Raw genomic sequence first — 26,516 nt, forward strand, 5'->3', positions numbered from 1 at the left:
GGGTGTCCCAGTGGGTGTCCCCCCCCACTGTCCCTATGGGTCCCCCACACCCAGGTCTCCTCCTGTGTCCCCCCACCAGGGTCTCGCCTTGGGTCCCCCTCCCCCCCGCCATCCCCATGGGTGCCCCACGTCCCCCTGTGGGTCCCCCCACCCGTGTCTCCCCATGGGTGCTGTGTGTCCCCCCGCTGTCCCTACGGGTCCCATATAGCCAGGTCTCCTGTGTCCCCCTCCCCACGTCCCCCGGTGGGTCTCCCCGTGGGCGCCCCCCCCCGTCCCGTGCCCCCCCCCGCTGGCTCCCCCCGCCGGTCACCGACCCCCCTCCCCCCGCCCGCTCGCCGCCGGCGCTGCCCCCTCGGCGGCGGCTGCGGGGGCCGGGCGAGCCCGGGGATTGGGAGCGGGCGTAGGCCTCTCCCTCGGCCCGGCCCCCAGCGCCGCCGGGCGGGTCGGGGCTGGCGGGGGGCGCCGCGCCGCCGCCGAGCCGAGCCGGGCCGGGCTCAGCGCCGGAGCCGGGGGGTCGGGCCGGGCCCCGCCGCCGCCGAGGCCCCGAGGCCGCCGCCGGGCAGCGGGGATGGTGGCGGCCGGAGCGGGGCGGCGGCTGCCGGCGCCCTGACCGCCGAGGGGCCGCGGGCGAGGCACCATGAGCGTGCGGCCTCCGCAGGCCCTCGACAGGTAGGTGGGGGGGGGGGGCGGGGGGCCGGCAGCCCGGCGGGGGGGGGCTCAACCCGGCGGGGAGACACCCACACCCCCCCCAGCCTCGCCCCGCCGGCAGCCGGGGGGTCCCCGCTGAAAAAAACCGGCGTTTTGGGGCCAAACTCTGCGTTTTGGGGAGGGGGGGCAGGGCCAGGCCGCGGCCCCCGGGGTGGGTGGGTGTCTCAGCCCTCTTGGGCCCCCCATCCCGCCGGGATGCTCACACCCGGCTTTTGCCCCCCCCCCACCTAAAACCCACCCCAGCCCACCCCAAAACCATCCTCAGCCGAGGGGGGGGGACGTGGCCGAAATCAGAAATGGGGAAACACCCGGGTTCACTCCTGCCCTGTTAAATACCCTTCCCCGGGCGCAGCTGGGGGGGGGTTGCCCCCAAATACCTCGATTTTTAACCTAAATTTCTTCAGGTGGGCTTTTAGGGGTTGGGGGCGCGCCGCGGTGGTGTGTTATCCTTGCCAGGGCTCGGTTCCTCACAGGTAATTAAGCTAATTAAACCCGATGTATTCGCCTTCTGCCCCCAAGACTGGGGGGGGGGGGCAAGTGGCTGGTGAGGGTCCTGCTTGTGGCCCCCCCTCCCTGGCTGCAGACAGCGGGGGTCCCAGGTGGGCAGCGCTGCCGGCGTCTTCCCTGCTCCCCACGTCGGATGATGGGGGTCCGCATGCATTGGGGGGGCTGGAAACAGGCTCCTCGGTGGCCCCTGCGGGACCCCTCGGCATCCAGCTCTGGGGGGCAAGCAGACCAGCGTGGGCAAGCAGGGTGCGAGTAAGTCCCAGGAAAAAAAAACCAAAAAAACCCCAAACCCCGACACTTGCTTTTGTGGTGACTTGAGGGTTGGAGGCGGATTGCGGCTGCCCTGCCTCAGGGCGAGGAGCTTCCCCGTGTCCCTGGCCCAGCGGGGCTCGTGGGCTGGGACCCCCTGTCCAGCCAGAGGGATGCGACAGCATCTGTTCCACGTGGATCTTGCCCCTTTGTGCTGCCAGCATGTGGCTTTCTGCCGAAAATGAGGTTTTCTTTCCGCGCCCCCCTGTACCCCAGAAGGAGCCGACTCAGGGCGTTGGGGCTGGCTGCGATGCTACAACTACTGGAGACATCCCTGGCCGACAGCGTTGAAGATGCTCAGCGTGGGCTCCCGGCACGTGCTGCTGCGCCGAAAGCTGGTTTGGTGTGTTTGTCGGCAGGACGGGCGGCGTATTTCCACCTCCTCCGCCAACGAGCCCTTTGAGGGGCTTTCTCCTGGTCTGGGGTGAAGAACACGTGTGCGAGGCAGGAGCTGGGGTGGAGCCCAAACCCACCCCACCACGCTTTCCCTCTGTGGAACTCTTCCTTAGCCGGAGAACCCGGCCACCGGGCCAGCAAGGAGGCTCTGCCTCTTCGCAGTCAGCCCCTCCGGAGCAGAAATGAAGGAGCTGCTGAATTTCGTGTCCATCCCGTGCGGGGAAGTGGTAGGACCAGGTCCTGGCGGCGTGTGGGAGCGGGGACGTGCCCTGTGAGCCTCGCTGCCCGACTTGCCACCTCGGGGAGCTGCGGGGCGGCATTACCAGGCTTCAGGCTTCTCTCTGCTCTTTAAATAGCCGCGGTCTCCTCCGCTTTTTAAGGTCAGGCGCCTGAAGTGCCCTGGCCCAGCCAGCAGTCACTCGTTGCTGGGTGGCATGGCTCTTCAGTGACAAAAATGACTTGGAAACGGCTTAATGTGGGGACTTTCCTCCCCAAAACACCCCAGCAGCCCCTCTCCTCCTGCCACCACCAAGCAAAGCTTCTGCCCACTGGTCCCCGCAGCCCGTCGATGGCCAGGCAGGCCCCGCAGCGAGTAGGCAGGTTCCCAGGAGAGGCAGACCAGTGCAAACCAGTATAGATCTTTCTCCTCCGGTGACAGGAGATGCAGGAGGCGTCGTGCATCACCAGCGAGCCCCATCCAGGAGCAGGGACGTGACTTGTTCGTGGGTTTAGTCGCTGCTCTCTAACCACTTCTGTTGCTACGGTTTTAATCGTAGAAGGAGCCCACGGGGAGGCTGGAGGAAAACATTTCAAGAGTGGCCATTCCTGAGCTGCACTGGTGGAAAGAGGTGTGATCTTCCCCACTGCGGGCTGTGCGGCTTTGGTTTAGGAGGAAGGTTGGGGAGCAAACATCCCTTTGGGGTAGGTTATTCCATATCTCACTCGATGCTACGGATCTCGCACCCCAAAAGCACCCTCAGTGCCGGACAAACCAGATCTGCCAGTCTGTTTTCCAGGCACCGTTAATGATTACACTGCCCAGCACCCGGGAGAGCTTGAGAGCGATTTGGAGCTGCTCACGGTCCTTGCCCGTCTTGCTGCGTGCTCCAGCAGCGTTCCCAGAAAAGCTGGGCCCCGCGCTGCGTGTGAACCGCCTCTTCCTTGGTGGGGAATTCAGATCCCGGCGCTGCTTTCCCTGCTGGACTCCCGCCCCGCTCCTGTGCCCTGGTTCGTGGCTCTTAACATTTATGTAGCCGAGTGCGTGCACAAAGTGCTTTGCAAACATTGTCTAATTAAGATGTAAATACTTGCTCACCCCTTCCTTGGCTCCCGCAGCCCCTCCGTGCTCTTCCTGAGCTCTTGCTGGTCTTTGCCAGGCAGAGTGCTCTGGTCTCAGTCCCTTTTTGGGGTCTAATCCTGCTCTGGAGCTCCCACCGCCGCCTGCAGGAGCGGAGCTGGGCTTGTGTAGGGTCTCCCGTCACTGGCTGCCCCCTTGTAGAGGCTGCCAGGGCTGTTTTGGGAGAGAGCGGTGCAGGGGGATCCTGGCCCAGCGAGCCGGGCAGGCATCGCAACTGCAAAACCCGACAAATTTTGCGTAACCGACTGGCTGCCGAAATCACAGCTGTCCCCGCGCTCAGCCTCTGTTCCTCCCCGTGGGGAATTGGCATTGCAAAAATTTGCAGCACACAGACAATTAGAAATGTGGGGAATGGAGTCTGCTGCGCCATTAAACAACCAGGGCTGCTGCGTTCGTCGTGTTAATTTATCTTTTTTTCCCCCATTTAATTGAAAGTCTTAGTTTAAACAAAGCTTTTGCAGAATCCCCTGTCTGCTGCAACAAAGTTGCTGGAGGAATCCGGGGATTTAAATTCAGTTTGCTGTGGCGCGTACATGGGACTTTGCATCTGATTTGCAAAATGAAATTTGCTACCAGCTGCCTCCTGAGGGCTGAGGCTTTGCTTTCCTCCCGTGGAAAAAAAATAATAATAACGTATAGAAGCAGAGGGAGAGAGAGGAGGGAAAAGCTTTGCTGCATAAACCCCAGATGGATCCAGGATGACTCCAGCCTCGTGGATTTGCGGGCGGACGGGCAGCAGCTGCAGGGTGGCTTGGCAGTCGCACGTAGCCTGCGTGCCACGGGGACGCGCCGGATCCCGGCTCTGCTGCCGGGAAGGAGCTGGGTCACAGCTCACAAACACACCGGGGACGGAGGCACCGGGCTCTTCATCCAACACCAGCCAAACGTCCCCGGCGGGCCGCTCTGCTGCGCTTCGAGCGGGCTCTGACGTGCTTTGCCAGCCGGGAGTCGGAAACCTGTTGTGCGCTCAGAAGATGAGAAGAAAACCAGATCTCCTCGGGGACAGGGGGTGTCGTTGCGAGCTGCGTCTGCAGGCAGCCAACAATGTTGGGAAATATTTCTTTTTCCCCCCTTCCCTCTTTCTTTCATTTGCTAGCAACACCCTAGCAAGGTTTAAATCTGCCTCGCCGTGCAAACTTAGAGGCAGACGCGTAATTACAAGCTTCCCCGATGCGTCATCGTGCAGCAGTCGATGGGTCGGCCACGGAGCGGGAGCAGCGGGCAGCTTGGAGCCCCAACCCTCCGTCCCCGGCAGCTGTCCTCAGCGGAGAAGCGGGAAGCGTTCCCAAGGGATGCGGAGGGACATCCCCGGGAGATGCGCATCCTCGGCAGGGCCGGCCAGCTTTCCGCTGCAAGGCTGGAGCTGCTCCAGCGAGAGGAGCGTCGGGGCTGGACACAGCGTTTTCCCTCGGAGGGAGGGGGAAGGGGAGGAAGCTGAATCATTTTTATGTTTTTTTTTTTTTTTTTTTAAGCTGAAATTCCTTCCTTCCTTCCTGTCCCCAGAATACCAGTATGTGAAACTGTCTGTGGGGCTGTGGCCCGGGAGAGCGGCCAGCGGCAGGGTTTGGCACGAGAGATGTCGGGTAATCCTGGTGCTACCAGCAGCGCAGACCATAGCATCGGGCAGCGGTGGAAGCAGTGACTCAGTCGCAAGAGGCATCCCACCAAGACACTGCTTTCCCTTTCCAAGCTGTGGCTTGGTTGTTTTTTTTTATTTCCCCCCCCCCCTTTTTTTCCATATATATTTCTATTTTTTTTGCAACTTTTCCTGCTGATGGGCCGACGCTGGCCCCACCTGCCTCCGCTCTCACTTCAAAAGGCAGCAGGTTTCCAGGCATGCCGGTGCGGGCTCCGGCTGTTCACAAAATGTTTTCTCTTCCCCGGAGCTGGGATCGCAGGGAGCAGCCGTTTGGAGACCTGGGAGGAAAAAAAAAAATAAGGCTCCCGGTCTCGGAGAGAGCGTTTTGCAAAGCTTCAGCTGGAGGCTGACCTGCTTTGAGGATTTGATCCTGTTCCTCTCTTAATCTTTTAATTGTGGCGTTTGCTCTGCGTGGGCTCCCGAGGTGGCAGTGCTTGTGTTGTGCTTTGCTCTTTAACGGGTTTTCCTCCTTGTTTTTCCTTTTTTTTTTTTTTTTTTTAACTTGGCCGTGCCCACCACCACCTGGGTCTTTCACTGGGATGCCCTGCCCTCGCTCCCTGCCATCCTGCCCTCTCTCATCCTGCCCCCGTTGCAGAGTGTCTTGCTCCCCTTGCGTGTTAGTGAAAAAGCAAATCGCCGTGATTTAACCGCCAAGTAGCCAAAATCGGGGAAAATAACCTGGGAGCAGAAACCTCTGGAGGGTGCTGCATAGGATGTGGCTGCAGGTGCCAGTCTGGAGACTGGTGGCGGTGCTGGGACGGGGTGAGTCAAGGACTCATTGCAGGATTGAGGCATGATGCAAGTGCTCTGGTGGTACAATTTTTAGGAAAACTGGAGGGCTGGTCTTTGGGGACACCGAAAGGAGCTTCACCGGCTGGAAACGGGCACTGGGGTCAGGTCTCTGTCGAGCTGGCAGCGTTTGGTTTAATATGGCATGTTTGGGCTCTCTGTAAGTCAATTAGGAAGGAGCTTATGCAAAGCCGAATTAAACTACTCTTTTAGACGGCAATAAGCCAGCGCTGGCCTGGCTCCTTCGAGCAGGATGGAAACGGGCTCCTGCCACGGGTGCAGGGTCAGCGTCGTCCTGGGGGGGACTGGTGTCAGACTGGGGGCTCCTGGTGGGGCTGGGGGCTCAGCTGTGCGTGGTCCTGGCACTGTCAGGCACCGGGGAGCTTCCCCTAACGAAGAAGCTTAATGAGCGTCCCACTGCGCGGCAGCACCTTAAGTCCTGGCATCCGGGGCGATGCGGAAAGAGGAGCCGATCCTTCCTTGGCCTGGATAAGTGGCAGGTCTGAGCTGCCCCGAGCACCCTCCGCCTGGCTGCCGGGTAATCCCACGGGTTTAATCCTGCACCTACCCTTCGAGCGGTGAAGGTGCCCGGCCCCGTCTTGGGTTGCCTCTGAAATGGGAGGGACCGGTCCTACCCCTGCCCCCAGCTCCTGGGGAAGCCCTTGGGGGTGCTTTGGCCATGCATCCCCTTCCACACACCCCCTCCTGCGCTGGAGCCGTGCTCCTTCGCACCGTGGTCCTGGTTTATCCCCGACTTCAACGAGCCAGGGTTGTAATCGAGTGAGTTAGAGGCTGTGGCATAGCGGTTGTACGGGTCGGGTCTGGATGAAGATGGTCCAGGCAACGAGGAGTTCCCGAATCGGCTACGGCAGCGAAGCCGTTGGGTTTACGCTGCTGTGGGCTCCGGCTTTACATCCCTGTGGGGTGGTTTGGGGGCGGGGGACACCCTCTCGCTTGGCCCCCACAAAGGGCTGAGAGTCTCACCCAGCTTCATGGTGAGAATTTTTTATATTTTAGGCAGGCGGGGGCTTGCCGGGGGGGGGGGATGCTTGCCCAGGAGACCCCCCTGCCGTGCTTCCCCCCGCCTGCCTCTGGGCAGGTCCCTAAGGGACGATGCCAGGGGCGATGCTGGGGTTGATGCCGTGCAGAGGAGGGTGTGAAGCCGGGAGGATGATTTGCACCAGTGAAGGCAAACCCTGCCCCAGGCCCGGTGGGTGCTGCGCAGCCGTGCCGGGCTCAGGGAGGTATTTTGGGGTCCCGCCGCCCTCCCCCCAGGTTGGAAGCGTGCTGTTGCTGCGCCACACGTCACACCTCTGCCTCTTGATTTCTTTGTCCCCTCTTTCCCCCATCCCTCCCCACACCGCTGTCCTCTGGGTGTCCCTTGTGCCACCTCTCACCGCCACCACCCCTGTCTCTGTCTTCCCCCCCTGCCCCTGGCAGCCGACCGGGCAGCAAGAGGCAGCCTCACCTGCCCAGGTAAGCGGGGTGGGGGGAAGGGGCTGCCTGTGCTCTCATCCTGCACCCTCGCTTCATCGCAGCCTTCAGGGTGTAAGGCAGGGACTGGCTGCTCTTCCCGCGGGAGCACCTTCATTTTCCCACTCTTCCCGTTGCTTTTTGACCCCCCCCAGCCGTGCCCCGGCAGGGGAGAGCTGTGTGGCTGGTTTGCTTGGAAGGAGAAACAGGACAGCGGAGCCAGGCTTTCATCCCTGGGATGGCGTGGGGTCACGGAGACACAGGAGAGGGCAGGCAGCGCTCCAGAGCCCTCGTTTTGTGCCTGGAGTCGGGTTTGGAGGCAGAATCAGGCCCCCAAGGATGGGGGAAAGGCCGGGGGTGGCTCTGCCGTGCTGTTCTCTCTGGCTCGTGGGTCTGGGGCGCACACAGCAAGCCTGCTGGCGCGGCCTGGCTCCAGCAGGGCAGGCAGGGATGGCTTTCCCCCAGCCTTGACTTCTCCAGACCCCCGTTGGCTGGAGAATAAACGCCAAGGCTAAAAGGAGCCGTGCAGGCAAGCCCCCCGTTGTGGTCGCAGTCCCCGCAGCGCGGCGGCGAGGGGATGTGCTGTGCCCCCCTGATGCGCAGAGAGCCCCAGCCCACGTGCCCATCCAGCACCCCAAGCCTTGCCGCGGGGCTGGCGAGGCTCGGCAAGAGGGCAGGGCCGGCAAGTCACTGTCCCGTGTCTGTCCGTCTGTCCCTCCCACCCTCCTTCGCTGCTTCGTGTCTCTTCTGCCGTCAGCCCCATCGCAGACCTGCCGCCGAGCTCCGTCCCGTCAGCGCTGCATGATGCGTCTGGCCCCTCGCCTGCTGCCTCCGCTGCTCACCCCGCTCGCCATGGGCAGCCCCCGCTGCTCCTCCCTGCCAGCAAACGGGAGAGCTGGGGGTCCTGGACCCCCGGCAGGGTCTCTGCTGGGGCTCACCCTGGTGAAGGGAGGTTTGGGGACAGGCAGCTGGAGGAGCGGCAGCACTCGCCCATGCTTGCTGCCATCGCCTTCCAGCTCCGTGCGTTTGTTTTTCCCAAGCCCAAGCAGGAGCTGCGGCCGGAGGATGGCTCCGTCCAGCCGTCCCCTTCCCTGACCTCTCCTCCTCCTCCTCCTCCTCCGCAGGTTAAGCAGCCTGTCTTCCCTGGGTGATTCGTCTTCAGAGCGGAGGTCCCCCGGGCACCACCGCCAGCCCTCCGACTCCTCTGAAACCACAGGTAGGGTTGCCTGTCCCCCCCCCCTTGCACTGGAGGCCCCGCATTTAGCGCCCTGTCCCCACGGGGAGCTGGGTGGCACATCGCCACCTGCCCCAGTCCTTGCAGCGCCCTTGGGGACACGGCTCCTGCACCCCTCCCAAAGTCACCCAGCCCAGGCTGCACATGCCGGGGGAGGGCAGGACCCTTCCTCGGCTGCCCGGTGGGGCTAGGGGTGATGCTCCAGCTGCCTGCAGACAGGGGCTCTCCCCACCCTGCCCGTGCTTGCCGGAGCACCCCATTTGCAGGAGAAGGGGTCCAAGGAGGGACGTCACGCGAAGGGTTTGTAGGGTGAGGAGGCATTAGCCATGCCTTGGGGTCTGGCAGCGGGGTGGCTGGTTCTCGGAAGAGCCGGCAGGAGCCGCAGCCCCTGAAACTGGGGGTGGCGGGGTGTCCCCACAAGCCAAGCCTGTGCCCCAGGCTCGGAGCCTCACTGGTTCTCCCTTCTCTCCCTCCCCAGGTCTGGTCCAGCGCTGCGTCATAATCCAGAAGGACCAGCATGGCTTCGGCTTCACCGTCAGCGGGGACCGCGTCGTCCTGGTGCAGTCGGTGCGGCCAGGTGAGAGGGGCCGGTGCTGGCAGCAGGCAGGGCAAGAGCAGGAGGGGCAGGAGACGCCTCAAGGCTCCCCTCGCTCACTCAAAGCCACATCCCTTGGGAGAAAACTTGGGAGAAAAGGGATTTTCCTTCCTAAGCTGGCTTGAGGGCTCATGACAGCATCAGCCGGGATGGGCAGGACGCGATTGCTGTGGGGAAGGAAGGAGGTTTTGGGGGGAGCTCCCCAAAACAGCTGCGCTCTCCCCACTCCTTGTACGACAACCCGGGGAGCTGCTGCTGCTGGTGGTGGTGGGGGGGGATTCCCTTTGGGAGCACTGGGTAAACAGGGATTCAGCAGCTCGCTGCTCTTGGCACTGTGCTGCGGGAGACGCTGCCGGTTTTGCTGTATAATGACTTTGCGGGGTGGCTGGGCTTGGAGCAGCAATTTAAATAGACAATGAGCTGCTTATTTTACAGCGGATGTTCCCACCTCCTCCCCCTTCCCCCCCTCTAGCCCGAAAGCCAGGAAAAATGAGAATATAGGAAAGGGAAAATGCTGCGAGTTTCAAGGGCAGGTTAAGGCTGCAGTGCCTCGCTCCCGCAACTGGGTCTGCCTGGGGAGCCCCCCCACATCAGCCCGGTTACCCCACAGCGGGCTGGGGGGGCAGGGCTGAGGTCCCCAGGTGCAGGACAGCCTGGAGTCCTGTCCCCCCTCTCCCTGCTCACTTCATTTGCCAATAACGAGATCATTAAAGCCGAAAGAATCCGAACAATCCGGCGTACTTTCCACTCTTGGAGCTCGCTGCCATGTCTCAGGCCCTTGGCTTGGAGTTGAACCTAATGGAAACATTTTCCTCTTGGTTTTGGCTTTAGGAAAAGTGATTTTTTCATGTATTCCAACCTCGGCAGCTTTGTGAAAGAGCAGGCGGGGGGAGAGGAGACAGAGCAGTGCTGCTCTTCCTGGGCCCCGCTCCTGCCTTTGGGTCCAGGCACGTGGTGGCTCTCTAGATGTGTCGGAGCCAGCCCGGATGGTGGGATAACAGGTTGGGGCCCCCTCTTGCATCCCGAGACAGATGGAAAGGGCTGGGTTCCGGCTGGGTGAGCAGAGGAGGGCTTGTCTGGATCAGCCGTGAGCTGGACGTGTGCTGGCTGCTGTGCGTGAAGCACCCGACGCCCGGCCACCAGCCTTCTCCCGTGGGAACTGGGTGCCCGGTGGTCCCCGTGCCCCCACCCTGGCAGGGTGAATGGCACAGAACGTGCCAGGCTGACGTGGGGCCGGTGGGAGCGGAGTCCCTGGCTCTGCCTGCTGCCCCCCGTCCCTCCTGACGCCTGTCTCTCCTCCCTGTGTCACAGGAGGGGCGGCCATGAGAGCCGGCGTGCAGGAGGGGGACCGGATAGTCAAGGTGAGTGTCCCCAGCTGTCACCCCCGCTGCTTCTCCGCGTGGGGCTGCCCGCCCCGCTCCCTGCCACCAGCCTTGCTGACCCCCTTTCTCCTCTCCCAGGTGAACGGCACCATGGTGACCAACAGCTCTCACCTCGAAGTGGTGAAGTTAATCAAGTGTGAGTACGGCCAGGGAGCTGTGGTGGCTCCTTCTCATCCCAGGTGACCAGCAGCCCTGGTCTCCACTGGCCAGCTGCTCTGCCGGGCTGCCCCGCTCCGTCCTGCCCAGGCTGCTGCTGTGGGTGAAATGGGAGGAGGCACTGAGGCTGGGGATATTGGTGGCAGCTGGCCCCTACCTCCTGCACCCGTGATGAGACCTTCTGCCCCATAGCAGGGTCCTAAAAAGACAAATCAGTCTTTCCCTCTTCAGTCACGAGCCTTGCAGCGTGGCGAGGGGCACCACATTCCTCCCCAGCGTGGGAGGCCACGGGATCCCACCAAAGGGCAGCGCTTGATTCTTGGGGAAACTGGGGGAAAAACCTGTCTCGGTCCTTCCATGAGCGTTTGCAGGGGGGGCCAGGCTGGCACCCGCCACGGCAGAGGTGGCCTCGCTGCTTGCAGGGATAAGGACGTGCCCACCCTGATGCTGTGATGCCCGTCGGACGTTTGAGGTCGAGAGAGTGAATAACAGAAGGTCTTTCTCATTCTCCCACTCCCCAATTTTTCCAGCTGGTGCCTATGTCGCTCTGACCCTCCTGGGCTCTCCCCCTCCTTCGGTGGGGCTCTCCAATTCTCAGCAAGACATGAGCGTGGCAGGGGCTCCCCGTGTCACCCCCGCCTGTCCCCCACCGCCTCCTCCCCCGCCGCTCCCCCCGCCGCAGCGCATCACTGACCCCAAGCCCCTGCAGGTAGCAAACAGTGCGGTGCCCCCCCACCCCCCCCAAGCCCTCCACGCTGCCGCCCGGCGCAGGGGGGCGGGAGGAAGGCAAAGCTCAGCCTGTCTCTTTGCATCCATCTGAAACTGCAGGACCCTGAAGTCCAGAAGCATGCGACGCAGATTCTCCGGAACATGCTGCGGCAGGAGGAGGCAGAGTTACAGGTGCGACGGCGACACGGCTCTTGCAGCACGCGGTCACCTGCGTGTGCTGCAGCCCGCTGCCCACCGAACCTGCTCAGCCCCGTTGCCTCGTGGGCGGTGGGATGGGGCTTATGGGGTTGGGGTCAAGGTGAGCATCCCCTCTCCTCTCTCCACCCAGCGCTTCTACGAGGTGTACAGCCGAAACCCTGCCACTGCGGTGGAGGAGCAGATCGAGGGAGCACGCCGGCGGGTCAGCCAGCTGCAGCTCAAAATCCTCCAGGAGACTGGTGGCTCCATGGTATGTGAAATTAGTGGGGTTATACCCGGTTCAGGGGTGCTGCCGTCCTGCCAGCTCCCTCTGAGCCTGGCTGGAGCTGAGGAGACCCTGCCAAGGCGGTGGGCACAGTGATGGAGACGTGCCTCGTTTCCAAAACCTGCTGAGCCGGTGCCTGGCTGTCCCCACGTGCCGGTCCAACACTCCTCCTTGCGTTGCAGGATTCGGGGCAGCTGTGCAGTGACTCCAGCTTGGCCGGTTTCAGGATGACGGAAGGTGGGTTGTGCTGGCGGCTGGGACCATCCCCATGTCCCCATCTCCTGAACGTGGCGGGTCAATCTCTTGTCTGCTCCCAGGACGCCTCTCCCTGGACTCGCAGGACGGTGACAGTGGGTTGGAGTCCGGGACGGAGCGGTTCCCCTCCGTGAGTGAGGTGAGAGCGGGGTTACTGCGGCCGTGGGGAGCCCACCCCAACTTCTGCTGGGCCCTGGGAACGGTGATGAAGCGGTCTGTACATCCTTGGGGGTCAGGGACCTGCCTTTGCAACCCCAATATTTGTTTGCCCTCTGAACGAACGGAATTCCTTCTCATGCCGGCTTAGCTCTGAATTTCTTGGGCTGGTAGCGCTTAGCCTGGTGTGTCTGCCCCCAAAATGAAGGGGACCCTGGACCCTGGAGTTTTCTGGCTTGCGGTCCTAATCGTAAAGCTTTTCTGATGGTCCCCGAGGGGTTTTGTGGTTTCCAAGTTCCCTGGGCCCGTCTCCCTTTACGGTCTCTGACCTGGGAACCGCTCTCGAGGTGGCCCCAAGTGGCAACGCTGGGCGGGTGAGCGACGGTGGCATCTCCCGGTGCGGAGCCTGGCCGTCCCCACAGCCTGCGTCCCCTGACGCCCGCGCTGCCATCCCCAGCAGATCTCCCTGAACCGCAATTCCGTCCTCTCCGACCACGGCCTGGACAGCCCGCGGACCTCGCCGGTCATCACCGCCCGCCTCTTCCAGCACCATCGCCGGCAGGGCTCCGACACCCCCGGCACCCCCTCTGCCGAGCAGGTGGGCTGGGGCCGGGGGAGGGTCCCGCTGCAGGGCCAGGGCATCTGAGGGGTGCTGGACCCGATCAGACGTGCTGCAAGCCTCCCTGGGGAGTGGGTGGGGGGGTGCTGCAGGGAGGGGGAGGGTGTCCCCCCAAAGCCGGGGTGCCTGGCTGCTGAACTGTGTCCCCCCTCTCCCTGGCAGGGGTTAGACCGGACAGGGCGACCCCTCATCATCGGGCCGGAGGAGGATTGTGACCTGGGATATTTCAATAACGAGGTAACGGTGTCCAAAGTATTCTCGGCTTTTGTCCCCTTCCCGCCTGGGTCCCTTTGTGGTCCCTGGCACCTGGTGGCATTTAGGCGTCATCCCAGGGGACATCCAGGGATGCGCTGGTCCAGCAGAGGGAAGTGCCCGGCTGGGATGAGGAAAGGAGCGCTGGAGCTGGAGATTTATCCGGGTGCTGAGCTGTGGGATGGGCCTAATCCAGAGGAGTTAATTCCTTTCCATCCTATCTGGCTCTTTCTCCTCTGGTCCCTTCTCTGCGCAGTGCGACTCCCTCTTCCAGGACCTGGGCAAGCTGAAATCCCGGCCGGCGCATCTGGGGGTCTTCTTGCGTTACATCTTCTCCCAGGCAGATCCCAGCCCCCTGGTAAGGGACCTGCCAGTGTCACCGACGCAGGGGGTGGCACGCAGCTGGGCTGGCGTATTTGGCACCCTCCTCTCGCCCGTTGGCTGAGCCGCTGGGCAGAGCTCTGTGTCGCCCTGCTGCAGGGGCTGCCAGCCTGCGGTTCCCCCAGCTGTGTGTACACGAGAGGGAAACGCAGCGTAGGGTTACACTTCCTCCCCTTCCTCCCCTTCCTCCCCTTCCTCCCCTTCCTCCCAGGCGTGGCACGGTGGGGTGCTGCCCTCCCCAGACCCCAGGGAACGTGTTTCGCGGACGCTGCTTCCCTGAGCCTTTCACCTTCCCACTTCAAAACCTTCGTCCTCCTTCGCTGCCCACCTCTGCTCTCCCCTCCTTGCAGCTCTTCTACTTATGCACGGACGTTTGCCAGCAGACGACAGCCAAGGATTCCCGGGTCTTGGGGAAGGACATCTGGAACATCTTCTTGGATAGGAACGCGGTAAGGGCAGGATTTGGCTGTGAGCCTGCACAAGAGTCCTTGTCCCTTCAGGGGACCAGCTGGAAAGCCAGCTTTACCTGTCACCTCCCTTGCCTGGGGATGCTTTTTAAATGGTGTTTTTGCCACTGCTTTTGCTTTGCTGCTGCTGGTTCCTCCACATCAGTGCAAGCGGTTGTGTAAGGCGCGTAACCACACGTTGCACAACTGTGGCTGCCCTGGTGCCTGGAAGCTGGGTGCAGGCAGGAGAGGAGGGTCCTGGTAGCGAGGACGGGGCTCCAGGCACTCCCGGAGCTCCAGGCACTCCCGTTAGGGCTCCTTTGGAGGGAGTGGGCTCCCGTGGTGCTGCTCCAGAGGGGGTTGTGGGCTGGGGGCTGGGCGCTTGCTGTGTGAGATTCCCAGCTCTCGCCCCTTTGGCTGCAGAAATTGCCACCGGGCGATGGTGCAGGAGCGCAGGGCACGCTCTCCACGCTGGCTTGGGCAGGGTTGTGGCGTGCGTGCCGTATCTCCAGCCCCTTCCAGCCCCACTCGCTGCACGGGGAAAGCGACCCAGCGCTGAGCCACTCTTCTCTGCCTTCCCTCCCCAGCCTCTCCGAGTGAAGGTGTCTGAGCAGCTCCTGGCGGAGATCGGTGAGTGAGGGGCTCCCGCGTGGGGTGCCGCAGCTGGGGGTCTGCCCTAACACCCGTGGTCTGCCTCACTGGCACCTTCGCCCTGGACGAAGGCTGTTTGTTAGGGTGCCAAATCGGCATCCCAAAGGAATTCTGCAGGACTCTGCCTCTTGCTCTCTTAGGGAGGGTGCGGTGAGGTTTGGGACTGGGGTTCCTGAGCATTCCCCCAGCTCGGCCCCGGTGGTCCTGGGGGATTTATCGTGGGCAGGTGTCTCAGCCTGGGTGTGCAGAATGGGAGACAGGTTGTCCCAGCCCGGAAACCAACTGGGAAGGACGCTGTGCTCTGGCAGGGGGAGGCCAGCAGAGAGGCTCTGCGGGCTCCCCGCCTGCCCTGCTCTGTCCAAGGGCCGGAGGCTGCCAGCAGATCCCTTGTGCCCTTCCCTGCACGCTGAGCCTTGGTTGGTGACACCGATTCTCCTCTCCCATCCCCAGAGACTCGCCTGCGGAATGGGGACGATGTCCGAGCCGCCCTCTTTGAAGCTCAGGAGATGGTGATGCCCGAGATACAGGAGCAGATCCAGGACTACAGGTAACGGCTTCCTGGGTGCCGCGCAGAGCTCGGTGGGCTCCTGCCCGTGCGGGTGGCCCTGACCCTTGTCCTCCGCAGAACAAAGCGCACCATGGGCCTGGGGAGCCTGTACGGGGAGAACGACCTCTTGGACCTGGATGGGGACCCCCAGAAGGAGCGGCAAGTGGCCGAGAAGCAGCTGGCCCAGTTGGGTGACATACTGTGAGTGCCGGGCTGCTCTGGGGGCTCCCTGCCCTGCACGTGGGGGAGCGCCTCGGCTTGGATCTGGGGCGAGAACGTGGGGAAGGGGATGGGACATGGGCTTAGCGTTGCTCCTGGGTCCGACTTGATGCACGCATTTGCCATTGGAGGTGGGAAGGAGAGTTTGGAGCAGGCGCTGGGTGCAGTGTGGGCAGGGGGCATGGCGGGGTGGAGGGCTGGGTGCCGCCAGCGCCCTGCCTGGGAGCTGGGTAGAGGAGCCTGTTTCAAACAAGCTCTTTGATCTCTCCCCGTCTCTCTCTCCAGGTCGAAATACGAAGAGGACAGGAGGTGAGTGGCCCCAGGGCATGGCAGGAGCACGTCCAGATGTGACTGCCTTACAGCTGTTAGCTGAGGAGGCAAAAGGAATCGCAGGAGCGTCCCCTCCCCCGTGCCGGCCTCCGGCACCCTCTCCCCATGCCAAGGGTATCCCTGGTGGGCTCTCAGGCTGTGCCTGGGGAAGGGTGAACGCTTCCCTGGGGGTCCTGGTGTGCCAGCTGCAGCCCCCTGCCAGCCTGTGCCACCCCAGCTCGCCCCCTTCAACTGCTTCTTGCCTTTCCTGCCTTCTCACTCCCCCTGCATCCCAACCCGGGCATCCTCTCCTGCCTGGGGAGGGAAGGACCCTCTCTCCCCGCAGAGCCCTGCGGGACGTCCCAGCCTCCCCCCTGGCCTGCGGTGCCCTGTCCTGGTGTCGGATCTGCAGCCTCACGCTCTCCTCTCTTCCAGCTCCCCCATGGCCTTTGCCCTCAGCACGTATATGAACCACACAGGCATCCGCAGCCGGGAGCCCCGGGTGGCCGGCACCAGCGAGAAGGCTCCGTCCCTCCCGGACAGGGACAAGTGGCTGCCCTTCTTCCCCAAGACCAAGAAGGTGGGTGGCTCTGGCTGTTGGATCTTCCGAGGCAACCTGAGGAGGGGTTCTCCGGAGATCCCCATCCCCCCCCCAGTGCCTTGGGGAGGCGCTTAAGCTGGATCCCAGCCCCATCCCTTTCCCGACGGCTCATGCCACAGCGTTCAGCCAGTGCGGCGAAGGCTGGGGACCCCCCTGGGGCTCGCGGGGTGGCATGTCTTTTTATCGTTGCTCCTCTCGGGTGTCCCCACAGAGCAGCAGCACGAAGAAGGAAAAGGATGCCATTGAAGACAAGAAGCGCAACCCCATCCTCAAGTACATCGGGAAGCCCAAAATCTCCTCCCAGAGCAGTGAGTATGGGGGACCTGCCGGGCTGCTGTACCCCCCAGCCTCCCTGCTGCCTGGAGGGGAGCCGCGGCCGTCTGGGTGCCTGGCGGCTGTCGGGTGGCCTTTGGCACCCGTGGGACTCCTCTTCACCCGGCTGTAGGCGTTTCTCGTCGGCCACCCTCTGCTCTCCTCCAGCCGCTCGTTGGAAACCTGTTGTCTCAGCCGCCCCTGCTCCCGCGTGGCTTTGAGGGGAGCGGGAAGGGAGCAGAGCCGAGCTCTCCCCCCCCCGAGATTTATCTTCCTACCCCGTCCTGCAGGCTTACGGGCTGCTGGCTGTGCCTTAAAAGTGCCGCAGCTCCTGGGCGGGCTGAGGTGGCGGAGAGCAAGTGTGCGCACATACGTGTGTGTGTGTGTACACGTGTGTGTGCCTGTGTTCCTCTTCCTCCCCTTCTGCTTTGAGTTCTCATGTCGTTAGCTCACACGTTCCCTCTTTGCCTCCTTCGTTGCCGAAATGCAGGATTGATTTGACATCTCATTTTTGTTTTTCCTTTCAGCATTTCATGTCCCTTTGTCCCCTGTTGAAGGTAAAAGGCCTCTTCTTTCATTTGCCATTCACCTCATGTGCTTTGTTTTATTTTGTGCGTCCCCCCTGAGCTACTCCAGTGTTGTCACACCGGGTGTCGGGGTGGGCTCGGATGGGTGCCATGGGGTCCGGGAGGAGGGCTGCCCACAGCAGCCAACCATTCCCACCCAGTGCTCGAGCATCCCGGGCGCCTGCTCAGCGCATCACCCCGAGGAAGCTGGCAGCCAGCCTCGGGGAATGCCCCTGGATGAGCGAGCGCGATGCTGCCAGCGCCTTCGCCGAGCTGGACGCTGCTCTGCCGGGCAGATGGCCGAGGCCGCGGTGCCACGGGGTGGGCGGCAGCACCAGCATCTGCCCAGCCCTGTCTCACCGGGGTTGCTTCCTTGCTTTCCCCCTGACAGTCAAACCCGGCAATGTGAGGAACATCATCCAGCACTTTGAGAACAACCAGCATTACGAGAGCCAGGAGCCTGGCACCCAGCGGCTCTCCACCGGCAGCTTCCCTGAGGATCTGCTGGAGTCGGACGGGTAGGGCAGGGGGAGGCGGTGGGGGCAGCCTGTGCTTTCAGGGTTTTGTTTTATCACGGGGACATCCATCCCTGCTCATCCCACCAGGCTCAGCCTGTTCTTGCCTTTGTCTCCCCTACAGTTCCCGTGCTGAGGTCAAGCTGGGCCGCTCGGAGAGCTTGAAAGGCCGGGAGGAGATGAAAAAATCCCGGAAAGCAGAAAACGTGCCTCGCTCCCGGAGCGATGTGGACATGGATGCCGCAGCCGAGGCCACGAGACTTCACCAGTCAGCATCATCTTCTGCTTCCAGCCTGTCCACGAGGTGGGAGGTGCCGTCCGAGCCCCGAGCAGGGAGGACCGGGGGTCCCCTGGGTGTGTTTGGCTTCAAAGGGCAGCCGGGACGGCCGGGGGTCTGGAGGCTGAACCCCTTGGGTTGAGACACTCTCCTGGGAAAGCTCTTGCTAAGCCTGTGGGTCAAGGCCGAGCCCCAGCCACGCAGGGCAGGGTGGTCCCGGCCTCGCAGTGCCTGCAGAGCCTCCTGGCCAGCGTTTCCCAGGGGAAAACCGAGAATTGGGCTTGTAATTCCCGTTTAATTCCCATTTGTGCCCTGAACCTCACAGCCGGTAGCACCGGTGCCGCAGCTGGAGGGGCTTAGAGAAATGCTGCTGGGTGCTGCCCCGTGGGGTGCAGCGATGGGGGGAAGGGGGCCAGCACGTCAGGACACGAGGGTGACTCTCCCGTCCTTCCTCAGGTCGCTGGAAAATCCCACCCCCCCGTACACGCCGAAGATGGGACGCAGGTGAGTGGCCCAGCCTCGCTCTCTGCCCTCTCTACCGCGCCGCCCCGAGCCAGCCGGGGGCCCGGGGGCCAGTTTGCCTTCAGAGCAGGAGGGTCACTGTAGGGGCGTGCAGGGGCCGTGCCCCCGCTTTTGGGGGGGTCAGAGGGGCTCCGTCTGCACCTTCCTAGCTTTTCCCTCCCCGTCAGCCAGCCTTGACAGAGCACAAGGGGAGGCGATGCCCCGGGAGGGAGTCCCCTGTTAGCTCTCCATCCTCCTGGGGCGAGGGGGCACCTCTGTTCCCTTGTGTCTCACGCAGGAGCTTAAAGGACCTATATAGATGTCTGCTGGGGGACCTAGGCTTTTAGCTCAAGAGTCAGAGGCTTGTACTTCTTGTGCTGAAGGCCCCGGGTTTCAAGCCGAAATAGGGCCCAGGTAGATATTGGCTGTACTGGGAGCGCTGCGGGGCGGGCTGGCTGGCTGCGGGTGGCTGCAGAGTACTCCCACCGCCACCTTTCACCCTCCCAGGAGCATCGAGTCGCCCAACCTGGGTTTCGGCGTGGATCCCTTCCTGCCTCACCTCCTGGAGGACGAGCAGGGCCAGCTCTCCGACCTGGAGCCCGAGCTGGACTCCCAGAACTGGCAGCACACGGTCAGCCGGGAGCTGGTGGCCAACCTACCGCAGAAGGAGATTGACCGGCAAGAGGTGATCAACGGTAAGAAGCAGGGGGCTTCCCAGGGACGCGAGGGACCCCCCCGGCAGCGTCCCCCCGGCACCTCAAGGCTCCCCCGGGCATTTCTCCACCCCTGTGCCTTTTGCACAGAGCTCTTTGCCACCGAAGGGTCTCACCTCCGCATCCTCCGAGTCCTCGACCTCCTCTTTTACCAGCGGATGAAGAAGGAGAGCCTGCTGTCCCGGGAAGAGCTGGCACTCCTCTTCCCCAACCTCCCTGACCTGATAGAAATCCACAGTAAGCCTCATCCCGCTCGGATCCTGCTCCTCCCTGGAAATACCCCCCTGCAGTGGGAGCAGAGGGTGGCCCACGGCTGCCCCGGGCTCCTGCGTGGTCACACACCGCTCAGACCAGCCCCGCTGAGGGCATTGTACCATCTTGCCGCTCCCGTTTCTTCTTCCCCTCTCCCGGGAACAATCCAAAACCTGATTTTTTTCCGGGCTTTTCCAGCGCCTGTGTCTGGGATGCCTGGTCTGTACCAGCCCCTGGTGTAGCACACTTGCAGGACACGCTTTCAGTGTCACGCTCCTTGACACGCTGCACCCGTGACAGCAGCAATCGAAGCCCACGTGGCTCTCAGACCCCTCCCCGCACCTGCACCCGTGCCCAGCAGGGACCCTCGGAGGCTGCCAGCTTGGTGGGTGCTCCCACGCGTGATGTGGGTGGCCCCAGTGCCTCATTGACGTGAGTCCTGTCTTGTCTCTCGCATCCTCGTTCAGATTCTCTCTCCGAATCCATGAAGAAGCTCCGGGAAGAAGGACCAATCATCAAAGAAATTGGGGATCTCATGCTGTCTCGGGTAAGGGGGGGACAGGGGTGGTAGAGCCCCCATGGACATCTTCTTGTCCTCCAGCGTGGAGGGCTTGACATCTTGCAGGGGAGGTGGAGGTGACCCCACTGTCACTCTGGCTGTGGCTGTGCTCAAGAGCAGACGAGCTGGACCATGGCTGGTCCGATGCTGGTCACCCCCGTTTCTGTGTGACCCCTGTTTCTCAGCGACCGGTGGGAGAAAGCTGGGGGGCACAGCTCTGCGTCCCAGTTGTAAAATGAAACCTGGGGGCGGGGGGGGGAGGCTTAGAAAATCCATGAAATATTAGGGATGGGAACAGGATTTCCCTCGGCAAAGGATGCTCCGGGGTACCAGCAGCATCTGGGTGGGGGAGCGGGGGCTGCTGGCTTGCAGCCGATGGGAGAAACGAGCTCGGGGAGATGTGGGGGGGTCAGGGCCAAGCCTGGGGGTGCCTGAGCCCACTTCTCCCCTGCACACACACACACACCCCACCCCCCCAGTTCGACGGCCTGGCCAAAGAGGAAATCCAGCAGGTGGCTGCTGACTTCTGCTCTTACCAATCCATTGCCCTGGAGCTGATCAAAACCAAGCAGCGCAAGGAGAGCCGTTTCCAGATCTTCATGCAGGTTTGTCCCTCCCCTGGGCAGTTCCTCGTCCCGGGGCTCCCCTGGCTTCCCCCTGATCCCACCTCAGGGCTTCCCACCCTCTTCCCTCTGCCCTAGGAAGCAGAAAGCAACCCCCAGTGCCGGCGCCTGCAGCTCAAGGACTTGATCATCTCCGAAATGCAGCGTCTGACCAAGTACCCGCTGCTGCTGGAGAACATCATCAAGCACACCGAGGGTAAGGGGCTGGGGGGGACACCGGGGGGGGCTTGTCCCCAGGGCTGCTTGGCTGCCTGCTCCCACCTCCAGCGCGTCCTTCCCTTCTGCCGCAGGGCTGCTGCCTTTCTGTGGCCAGCCAGAGCCAGATCCCAGGGTTGGGATGGGGGGGTGGGGGGGATGTGCTGCCTTTCTAGCAGAAAGCTGGACCAGGGGGGTCTCCTGCCTTTCTGTGGCCAGCCAGAGCCAGATCCCAGGGTCGTGGGGGGTGTGTGTGCTGCCTTTCCAGCAGAAAGCTGTGCCAGGGGGGGTCGCAGGGTGGGGGACATCTCCCGCTCGGCAGGGAGCCCTGGGCTGGTGGCGTTTTGTGCCCAGGATGCGGCTGGGAACCTGGGGCGGTGAGACGGGGACGACCCCATCTCCTGTGGGTTCTGCTGCTGGCTGACCCGCTGTCCCCTCCCCACGGTCCCAGCGGGCACCTCGGAGCACGAGAAGCTGTGCCGAGCCCGGGACCAGTGCCGGGACATCCTCAAGTACGTGAACGAGGCGGTGAAGCGAGCGGAGAACCGACACCGGCTGGAAGGCTACCAGAAACGCCTGGATGCCACCTCGCTGGAGAGGACCAGCAACCCGCTGGCTGCTGAGTTCAAGGTCAGCTCCTGGGCACCAGCCGGGGGAAGGGGGGGGCAGCGGGGGTCTGCCCGGCCCCCAGCCCACGCTCACCACCGCCCTCGGCTCCCTGCAGAGCCTGGACCTCACCTCCCGGCGCATGATCCACGAAGGGCCACTCACCTGGCGCATCAGCAAGGACAAGACTGTGGGTACGGACCTTCCCCACCACCCGGTACTGGGAGCACTGGGAGAAGACCCCCCCCTCCCCTGCATCCACAGCATCCCCCAGGACATGGGCACGATACCTCCAGCCCCAGCAGCGTTACGGGGACCCTCTTAGCCCCCCTTTGCCACATCTGCAGGGCCATCGTCCCTCCTGGCAGCCAGGAGGGAGGTTCCACCTGGCTTGCGAGCGCATCCCTGGCTGAGCCTCGGCTCTCTGTCCCCTGTCCCACCCCAGACCTGCACGTGCTGCTCCTCGAGGACCTCTTGGTGCTGCTGCAGAAGCAGGACGAGAAACTGGTGCTCAAGTGTCACAGCAAGACGGCGCTGGGCTCTTCGGACAACAAACAGACCTTCAGCCCCGTCCTCAAGCTCAACTCGGTGCTCATCCGCTCCGTTGCCACAGGTAGGGACAAGGACCAGGGAGAAGCCGCGTCCCCCTGCGACCCCGCTGGGGACAGCCGTGTCAGCGGGTTGTCTTGAAGCCCTTGCCGTGCTCCTCTTCCTCATGGCTCTGGGCCACCCCGTGCAGATAAACGAGCCCTCTTCATCATCTGCACCTCGGAGCTGGGACCCCAGATCTACGAGCTGGTGGCACTGACGTCCTCGGAGAAAAACACGTAAGGGTGGCGGGGGCTGAAGCCATGGGGAGGGGAGGGGTGGGGTGACCCCCCTGCGAGGGGGGGGGGTGCAGCAGGCAGCCGAGCCGCCACAGTCCAAGGGTTTCTTAAACCAAGCAGCGTTATTTTCTGTTCTTTCAAAAAATAGATATTAGAAAAGCCTGGTAGCCTGTTGGCTGCCAAAATTCCCGGGAGGAAAAAAAAGCCTTTCCCAGGGGGACCCCAGCCCGGCGCCTGCCCCCCCGCAAACCTTTGTGGGCACGGGAGAGGAGGGGGTCTTTGGGGGGTGTCACCCAGCACGGTGGGTCCTTCCCCGAGGGGGTCTTTTGGGGGGCAGAAGAGCCGGGTGCTGGCACTTACCGTGTGCTCTGTAGGTGCGAAGGGTGGTGAGAGCGGGGTGGGGGGCATCACCGCCGCGCTCCGAATGGGGACTGGGGGGGGGGGGTCTGACAGGTCCTGGCAGGGCAGGGGGTTATCTGGGGGGGGCAGCTGATGAGCTCTGGGCCCCGCAGGTGGATGGAGGTGCTGGAAGAGGCGGTGCAGAGCGCCACGAGGAACGCCACCTTCCCCCCCAAGCGCCGGACACCGGAGCCCACCCGTGTGGCACCCCCCGGGTGAGCAACCCGGCTCTTGCTGGGAGCTGGGATCCTATCCCAGTGCTGTACTGGTGGGCCCTGGGGGCTGAGGCCAGCGGCTCGGCTCGCCGATCTCTCCAGAGGGCGGTTGAGGTGGTGACAGGGTCCTCCCTGCTCGCTGGGGACCTGGGGGGGCGGGGGGGCTGGCCGGGGTGCTGCCTGGCACTTTGGGGGGGGGTCTTTGGGGGTCGGTGCTGCCCGGGAGCCCCTGGCTCCAGCCTCTTCCCTAAGGAATGTTCTCCATCCCGCAGGCTGGTGTTACAGGATCCCGACGTCTCCCCGCTCCTGTCCCAGGGCGCCAGCTCTGCGGCAGAGGCAGAGGATTGCCCCCCAGGTGAGCCCCCCGACCCCTGCCCCTCTTTTGGGGGACGGAATGTGGGTCTGAACCAGCTCCCCTTCTCCCCACAGCGGATAATCCCAGCGCCCTCCTGGGAAGGGAAGAGCCACCGGCGCTGCTGGAGGAGCCGGTGGGCAGCGAGGTGGAGGAAGGGGAGGAAGAGCTGCCTGCAGCCCCCCTGCCCGCGGGGGTCGACGGGGAGGTGACCGACCCCCTCCCAACTGAGCGGCCGGGACCCCCCACGCGCCTGCCGCTGCCGGGGGTCGGCACGGAGGGGCTGGCCGAGGCGGCGCTGGAGGATGGTGAGTGTCACTGGGGGGCTCCAGGGGGGAAGACCCCCGCTCTGCCACGGGGAGCTGAACCCCCAAACCCGCCTTTTCCCTCCACGCCCCATCCCAGTGGAGAACCTGCGGCTCTTGATCCTACGGAGGCTCCTGCCCTGCCGGGACGCGGAGCCCGAGGATGACCTGACGCCCACGCCCTCGGTCATCGGGGGTCCCGGCCAGGCCTGGGATTCGGTGCTCTCCAGCCAGGATTCGGCCTCCCAGGAGGTGCTGGCGGACCCCCCCGCCCCCCCCGAGGACACGAAGCCCCCCCCGAGCCGGGAAGGTGTGGATGAGACTGAGACGGGTCCGGCTGCCGAGGAGCCGAGCGGCTACAAAGTCGTCCGAAAAGGTATTGGGGTGGGTGACAGCGGGGGGCGGGCTCCCAGCACCCCTCTCCTGTCCCCAACCTGCCCCTCGCTGGGATTTGGGGTCTCCCTCCCTGCCTGCCTGCGCAAGCTTTGTGGGATCGGGGCGGGGGGCTTCCACGGGGGGGGCGAGGGGTGTGGGGGAAGCCCCCCTCTCTCCTATGTGCGCCCCAGGGAGGGGGGGGGCTCTGGTGGGTGCTGGTGGAGGGTGCTGCTGGGTGCTGGTGCTGATACTGGGGTGCTGGTGGTGGGTGCTGCTGGGGGCTGGGTGCTGCTGGGTGATGATATTGGGGTGCTGGTGGTGGGTGCTGCTGGGGGCTGGGATGCTGGTGCTGATACTGGGGTGCTGGTGGTGGGTGCTGCTGGGGGCTGGTGCTGATACTGGGGTGCTGGTGGTGGGTGCTTCTGAGTGCTGGGTGCTGCTGGGTGGTGATATTGGGGTGCTGGTGGTGGGTGCTGGTGCTGGGTGCTGCTGGCTGCCAATATTGGGGTGCTGGTGGAGGGTGCTGATGGGTGCTGGGGTGCTGCTGGGTGCTGGTGAAGGGTGTTGATTTGTGCTGATATTGGGGTGCTGATGTCTGCTGGTGCTGGGATGCTGATGGCTGCTGATACTGGGGTGCTGGTGCTGGGTGCTGCTGGGTGCTGATATTGGGGTGCTGACAGCGGCTGCTGGTGGTGGGTGCTGGTGCTGGGTGATGATATTGGGGTGCTGCTGGTGGATGCTGCTGGGTGCTGCTGGTGGATGCTGCTGGGTGCTGCTGGCTGCTGAAACTGGGATGCTGGTGCTGGGTGCTGGGTGATGCTGGCTGCCGATACTGGGGTGCCGGTGCTGGGATGCTGCTGGGTGCTAATGGCTGCTGAAACTGGGATGCTGGTGCTGGGTGCTGGGTGATGCTGGCTGCCGATACTGAGGTGCTGGTGCTGGGATGCTGCTGGGTGCTGGGATGCTGATTTCTGCCGATACTGGGATGCTGGTGCTGGGATGCTGCTGGCTGCTGGGATGCGGCTGGCTGCTGAAACTGGGATGCTGGTGCTGGGTTGCTGCTGGTGCTGGGATGCTGCTGGTGCTGGGATGCTGCTAGCTGCTGAAACTGGGATGCTGGTGCTGGGTTGCTGCTGGGTGCTGCTGGCTGCCGATACTGGGGTGCCGGTGCTGGGTGCCGGTGGCGGGGCCTGCTCACCCCTTCCCTCTCCCTCCCCCCTCTCTTTTCGGGGTGCACAGCCCAGGCGGAGGGTGCTAAGGAGGCCACGCCCTCGCCAGGCAGCAGCCAATCAGAAACTGAGCTGCAGGAAGGAGGCGGAGCTAATGTAGATGGTAAAGAGCCCCCCCCATCCCCTCCCCAGAGCCGCAGGGTGTCCCAGTGTCCCCAGTAGGGCCAGGGTCCCGTTTCCCAGCAAAGGGGGTGCTCTTGTGTCCCTCCAGGGGCACCGTGTCCCCTAAGGGGACGTGTGTCCCTGCCGGGGGGCGGTGTCACTTGGGGGGACCTGTCCTTGTTGGGGGGGGGGACACACAGAGACCTGTCCCCATGGCCAAGGTCACCCAGTGCCACCGCAGCCCCCACCGTGACCCAGAGGCAGCTGGAAACGGCTGGATCCTGCCATGAAGGGGCACAACCTGCTGCCCCCTACATGGTGGGGGGGGGGGCAAGATCTCAGGCAGACCCCCCCCCCCCCCTCCCCTCCCCGCCCCGGGGGGCCACCAACACCCAGCCGAGCAGGTCCCGGCTCCGTTCACGCCGCTTGTCCCCTCTCCAGGCAACTACTTCTACGTCAGCATGCCCACGGGACCCCCCCAGCCAGACCCCGTGCCCCCCTCCAGCCCCCCGCGGGGCTCCCCGCAGGAGGCACCCCCCCGTCCCAGCCCTGCCGAGGGGTCCCCGGACCCCCCAGCTCCCCTCTGCGACGTGGACCTCATCTTCCGCACCATCGAGCAGCTGACACTGAAGCTCAACAGGCTGAAGGTGAGCCCCCCACCCCCCCCCAATACTGGGGAAAGCTGGGGGTGGCGGGGGTGGGGGTCCCAGCACGGGGGCACAGGCCTGGACCCCAAAGCTGCGCCCACCCCTCTGACCTGGCCCCCTTTCTCCCGGGCACCCCCCAGGCTGTGGAAACAGCCCACCGGGACCTGCTGCGGTCCCTGGGGCGCAGCTCCTCAGCCGATGCCACCCCGCTGGGGGGCTCAGCCCCGGAGATGGACGGGTGGTCCCAGCGGCCCCCCAGCCCTGACAGTGACAGCCCCTTGTCCCGCGCCCTCCGGAGCCTGCAGGGCCCTGCCACCAACGCCCCAGGTAAGACCCACCCCCAGGCAGCGCTTCCCTGCCCCCCCCCCAATCCCTTCGCCCCCCTGTCCCCCTCACCCCTTTCTCCCCATCTCTTCCAGGCTCCAGAGCCCCCCTCGCCGAGGACCCCGCTCGCAACACCGGCCTTTAGCCACAGTGGCTAAAATCCCCCCCCATAGTCGCTCAAAGCCGGGGAGCTGCCCGAGAGCCCCCCATGCCCCCCCACCCCCCGCCGGCAGCCGCGGGAGCCTCCCCCCAGACTGCCAGGGGCTTTGTCTGGAAGGAGGGAGCACAATCCAGCGGGGTCGGCAGCCGGGACCCCCCCTCACCCCTTCGCATGGCAGCCCCGGCTCGGCGCTCCCCGCCCCCCCTCCTCCCCCCCCCGTGCCCCCTCCCCCGGCCGCGAGAGCTGGATCTAGTCTGTATAAATGCACTTTGTTCTGTTCCTCTCCGTG

The 26,516-nt window shown here is 63.9% G+C and overlaps 1 protein-coding gene across 2 annotated transcripts; it reads left to right on the top strand.

The window, feature by feature from the left end:
• The first annotated feature begins 361 nt into the window (after positions 1-361).
• Positions 362-26,223, top strand: ARHGEF11 (Rho guanine nucleotide exchange factor 11). 2 transcript variants are annotated; one of them, XM_080368573.1, is made up of 41 exons: positions 362-669; positions 8,303-8,394; positions 8,891-8,989; positions 10,319-10,368; positions 10,468-10,525; positions 11,076-11,254; positions 11,374-11,445; positions 11,603-11,722; positions 11,920-11,974; positions 12,055-12,131; positions 12,606-12,746; positions 12,930-13,004; positions 13,276-13,377; positions 13,751-13,849; positions 14,434-14,476; positions 14,948-15,044; positions 15,123-15,245; positions 15,549-15,572; positions 16,008-16,152; positions 16,385-16,481; positions 17,013-17,042; positions 17,443-17,569; positions 17,691-17,870; positions 18,300-18,347; positions 18,852-19,039; positions 19,148-19,294; positions 19,777-19,856; positions 20,348-20,473; positions 20,570-20,687; positions 21,138-21,316; positions 21,411-21,486; positions 21,738-21,905; positions 22,032-22,119; positions 22,632-22,733; positions 23,006-23,088; positions 23,163-23,393; positions 23,491-23,766; positions 25,005-25,097; positions 25,538-25,743; positions 25,884-26,070; positions 26,163-26,223. In XM_080368573.1, the coding sequence occupies exons 1-41, from the start codon at positions 638-640 to the stop codon at positions 26,210-26,212; spliced, it is 4,563 nt and encodes a 1,520-aa protein (XP_080224699.1). In that variant the 5' UTR covers positions 362-637; the 3' UTR covers positions 26,213-26,223. The 2 variants fall into 2 exon arrangements, with proteins under 2 accessions (XP_080224699.1, XP_080224700.1); XM_080368574.1 differs by having other exon boundaries at positions 12,609-12,746.
• The last annotated feature ends 293 nt before the right edge of the window (positions 26,224-26,516 follow it).

Source organism: Falco punctatus, assembly GCF_963210335.1.
Source record: "Falco punctatus genome assembly, chromosome: 18".
NCBI lineage: Eukaryota > Metazoa > Chordata > Aves > Falconiformes > Falconidae > Falco > Falco punctatus.

Coding starts and splice junctions, on each gene's coding strand:
- ARHGEF11 (XM_080368573.1), top strand. CDS start 638: ATGAGCGTGCGGCCTCCGCAGGCCCTCGACAG. Junction 13,378..13,750: donor AGGCAGATCCCAGCCCCCTG/GTAAGGGACCTG, acceptor CCCTCCTTGCAG/CTCTTCTACTTATGCACGGA. Junction 17,043..17,442: donor CCCTTTGTCCCCTGTTGAAG/GTAAAAGGCCTC, acceptor TCCCCCTGACAG/TCAAACCCGGCAATGTGAGG.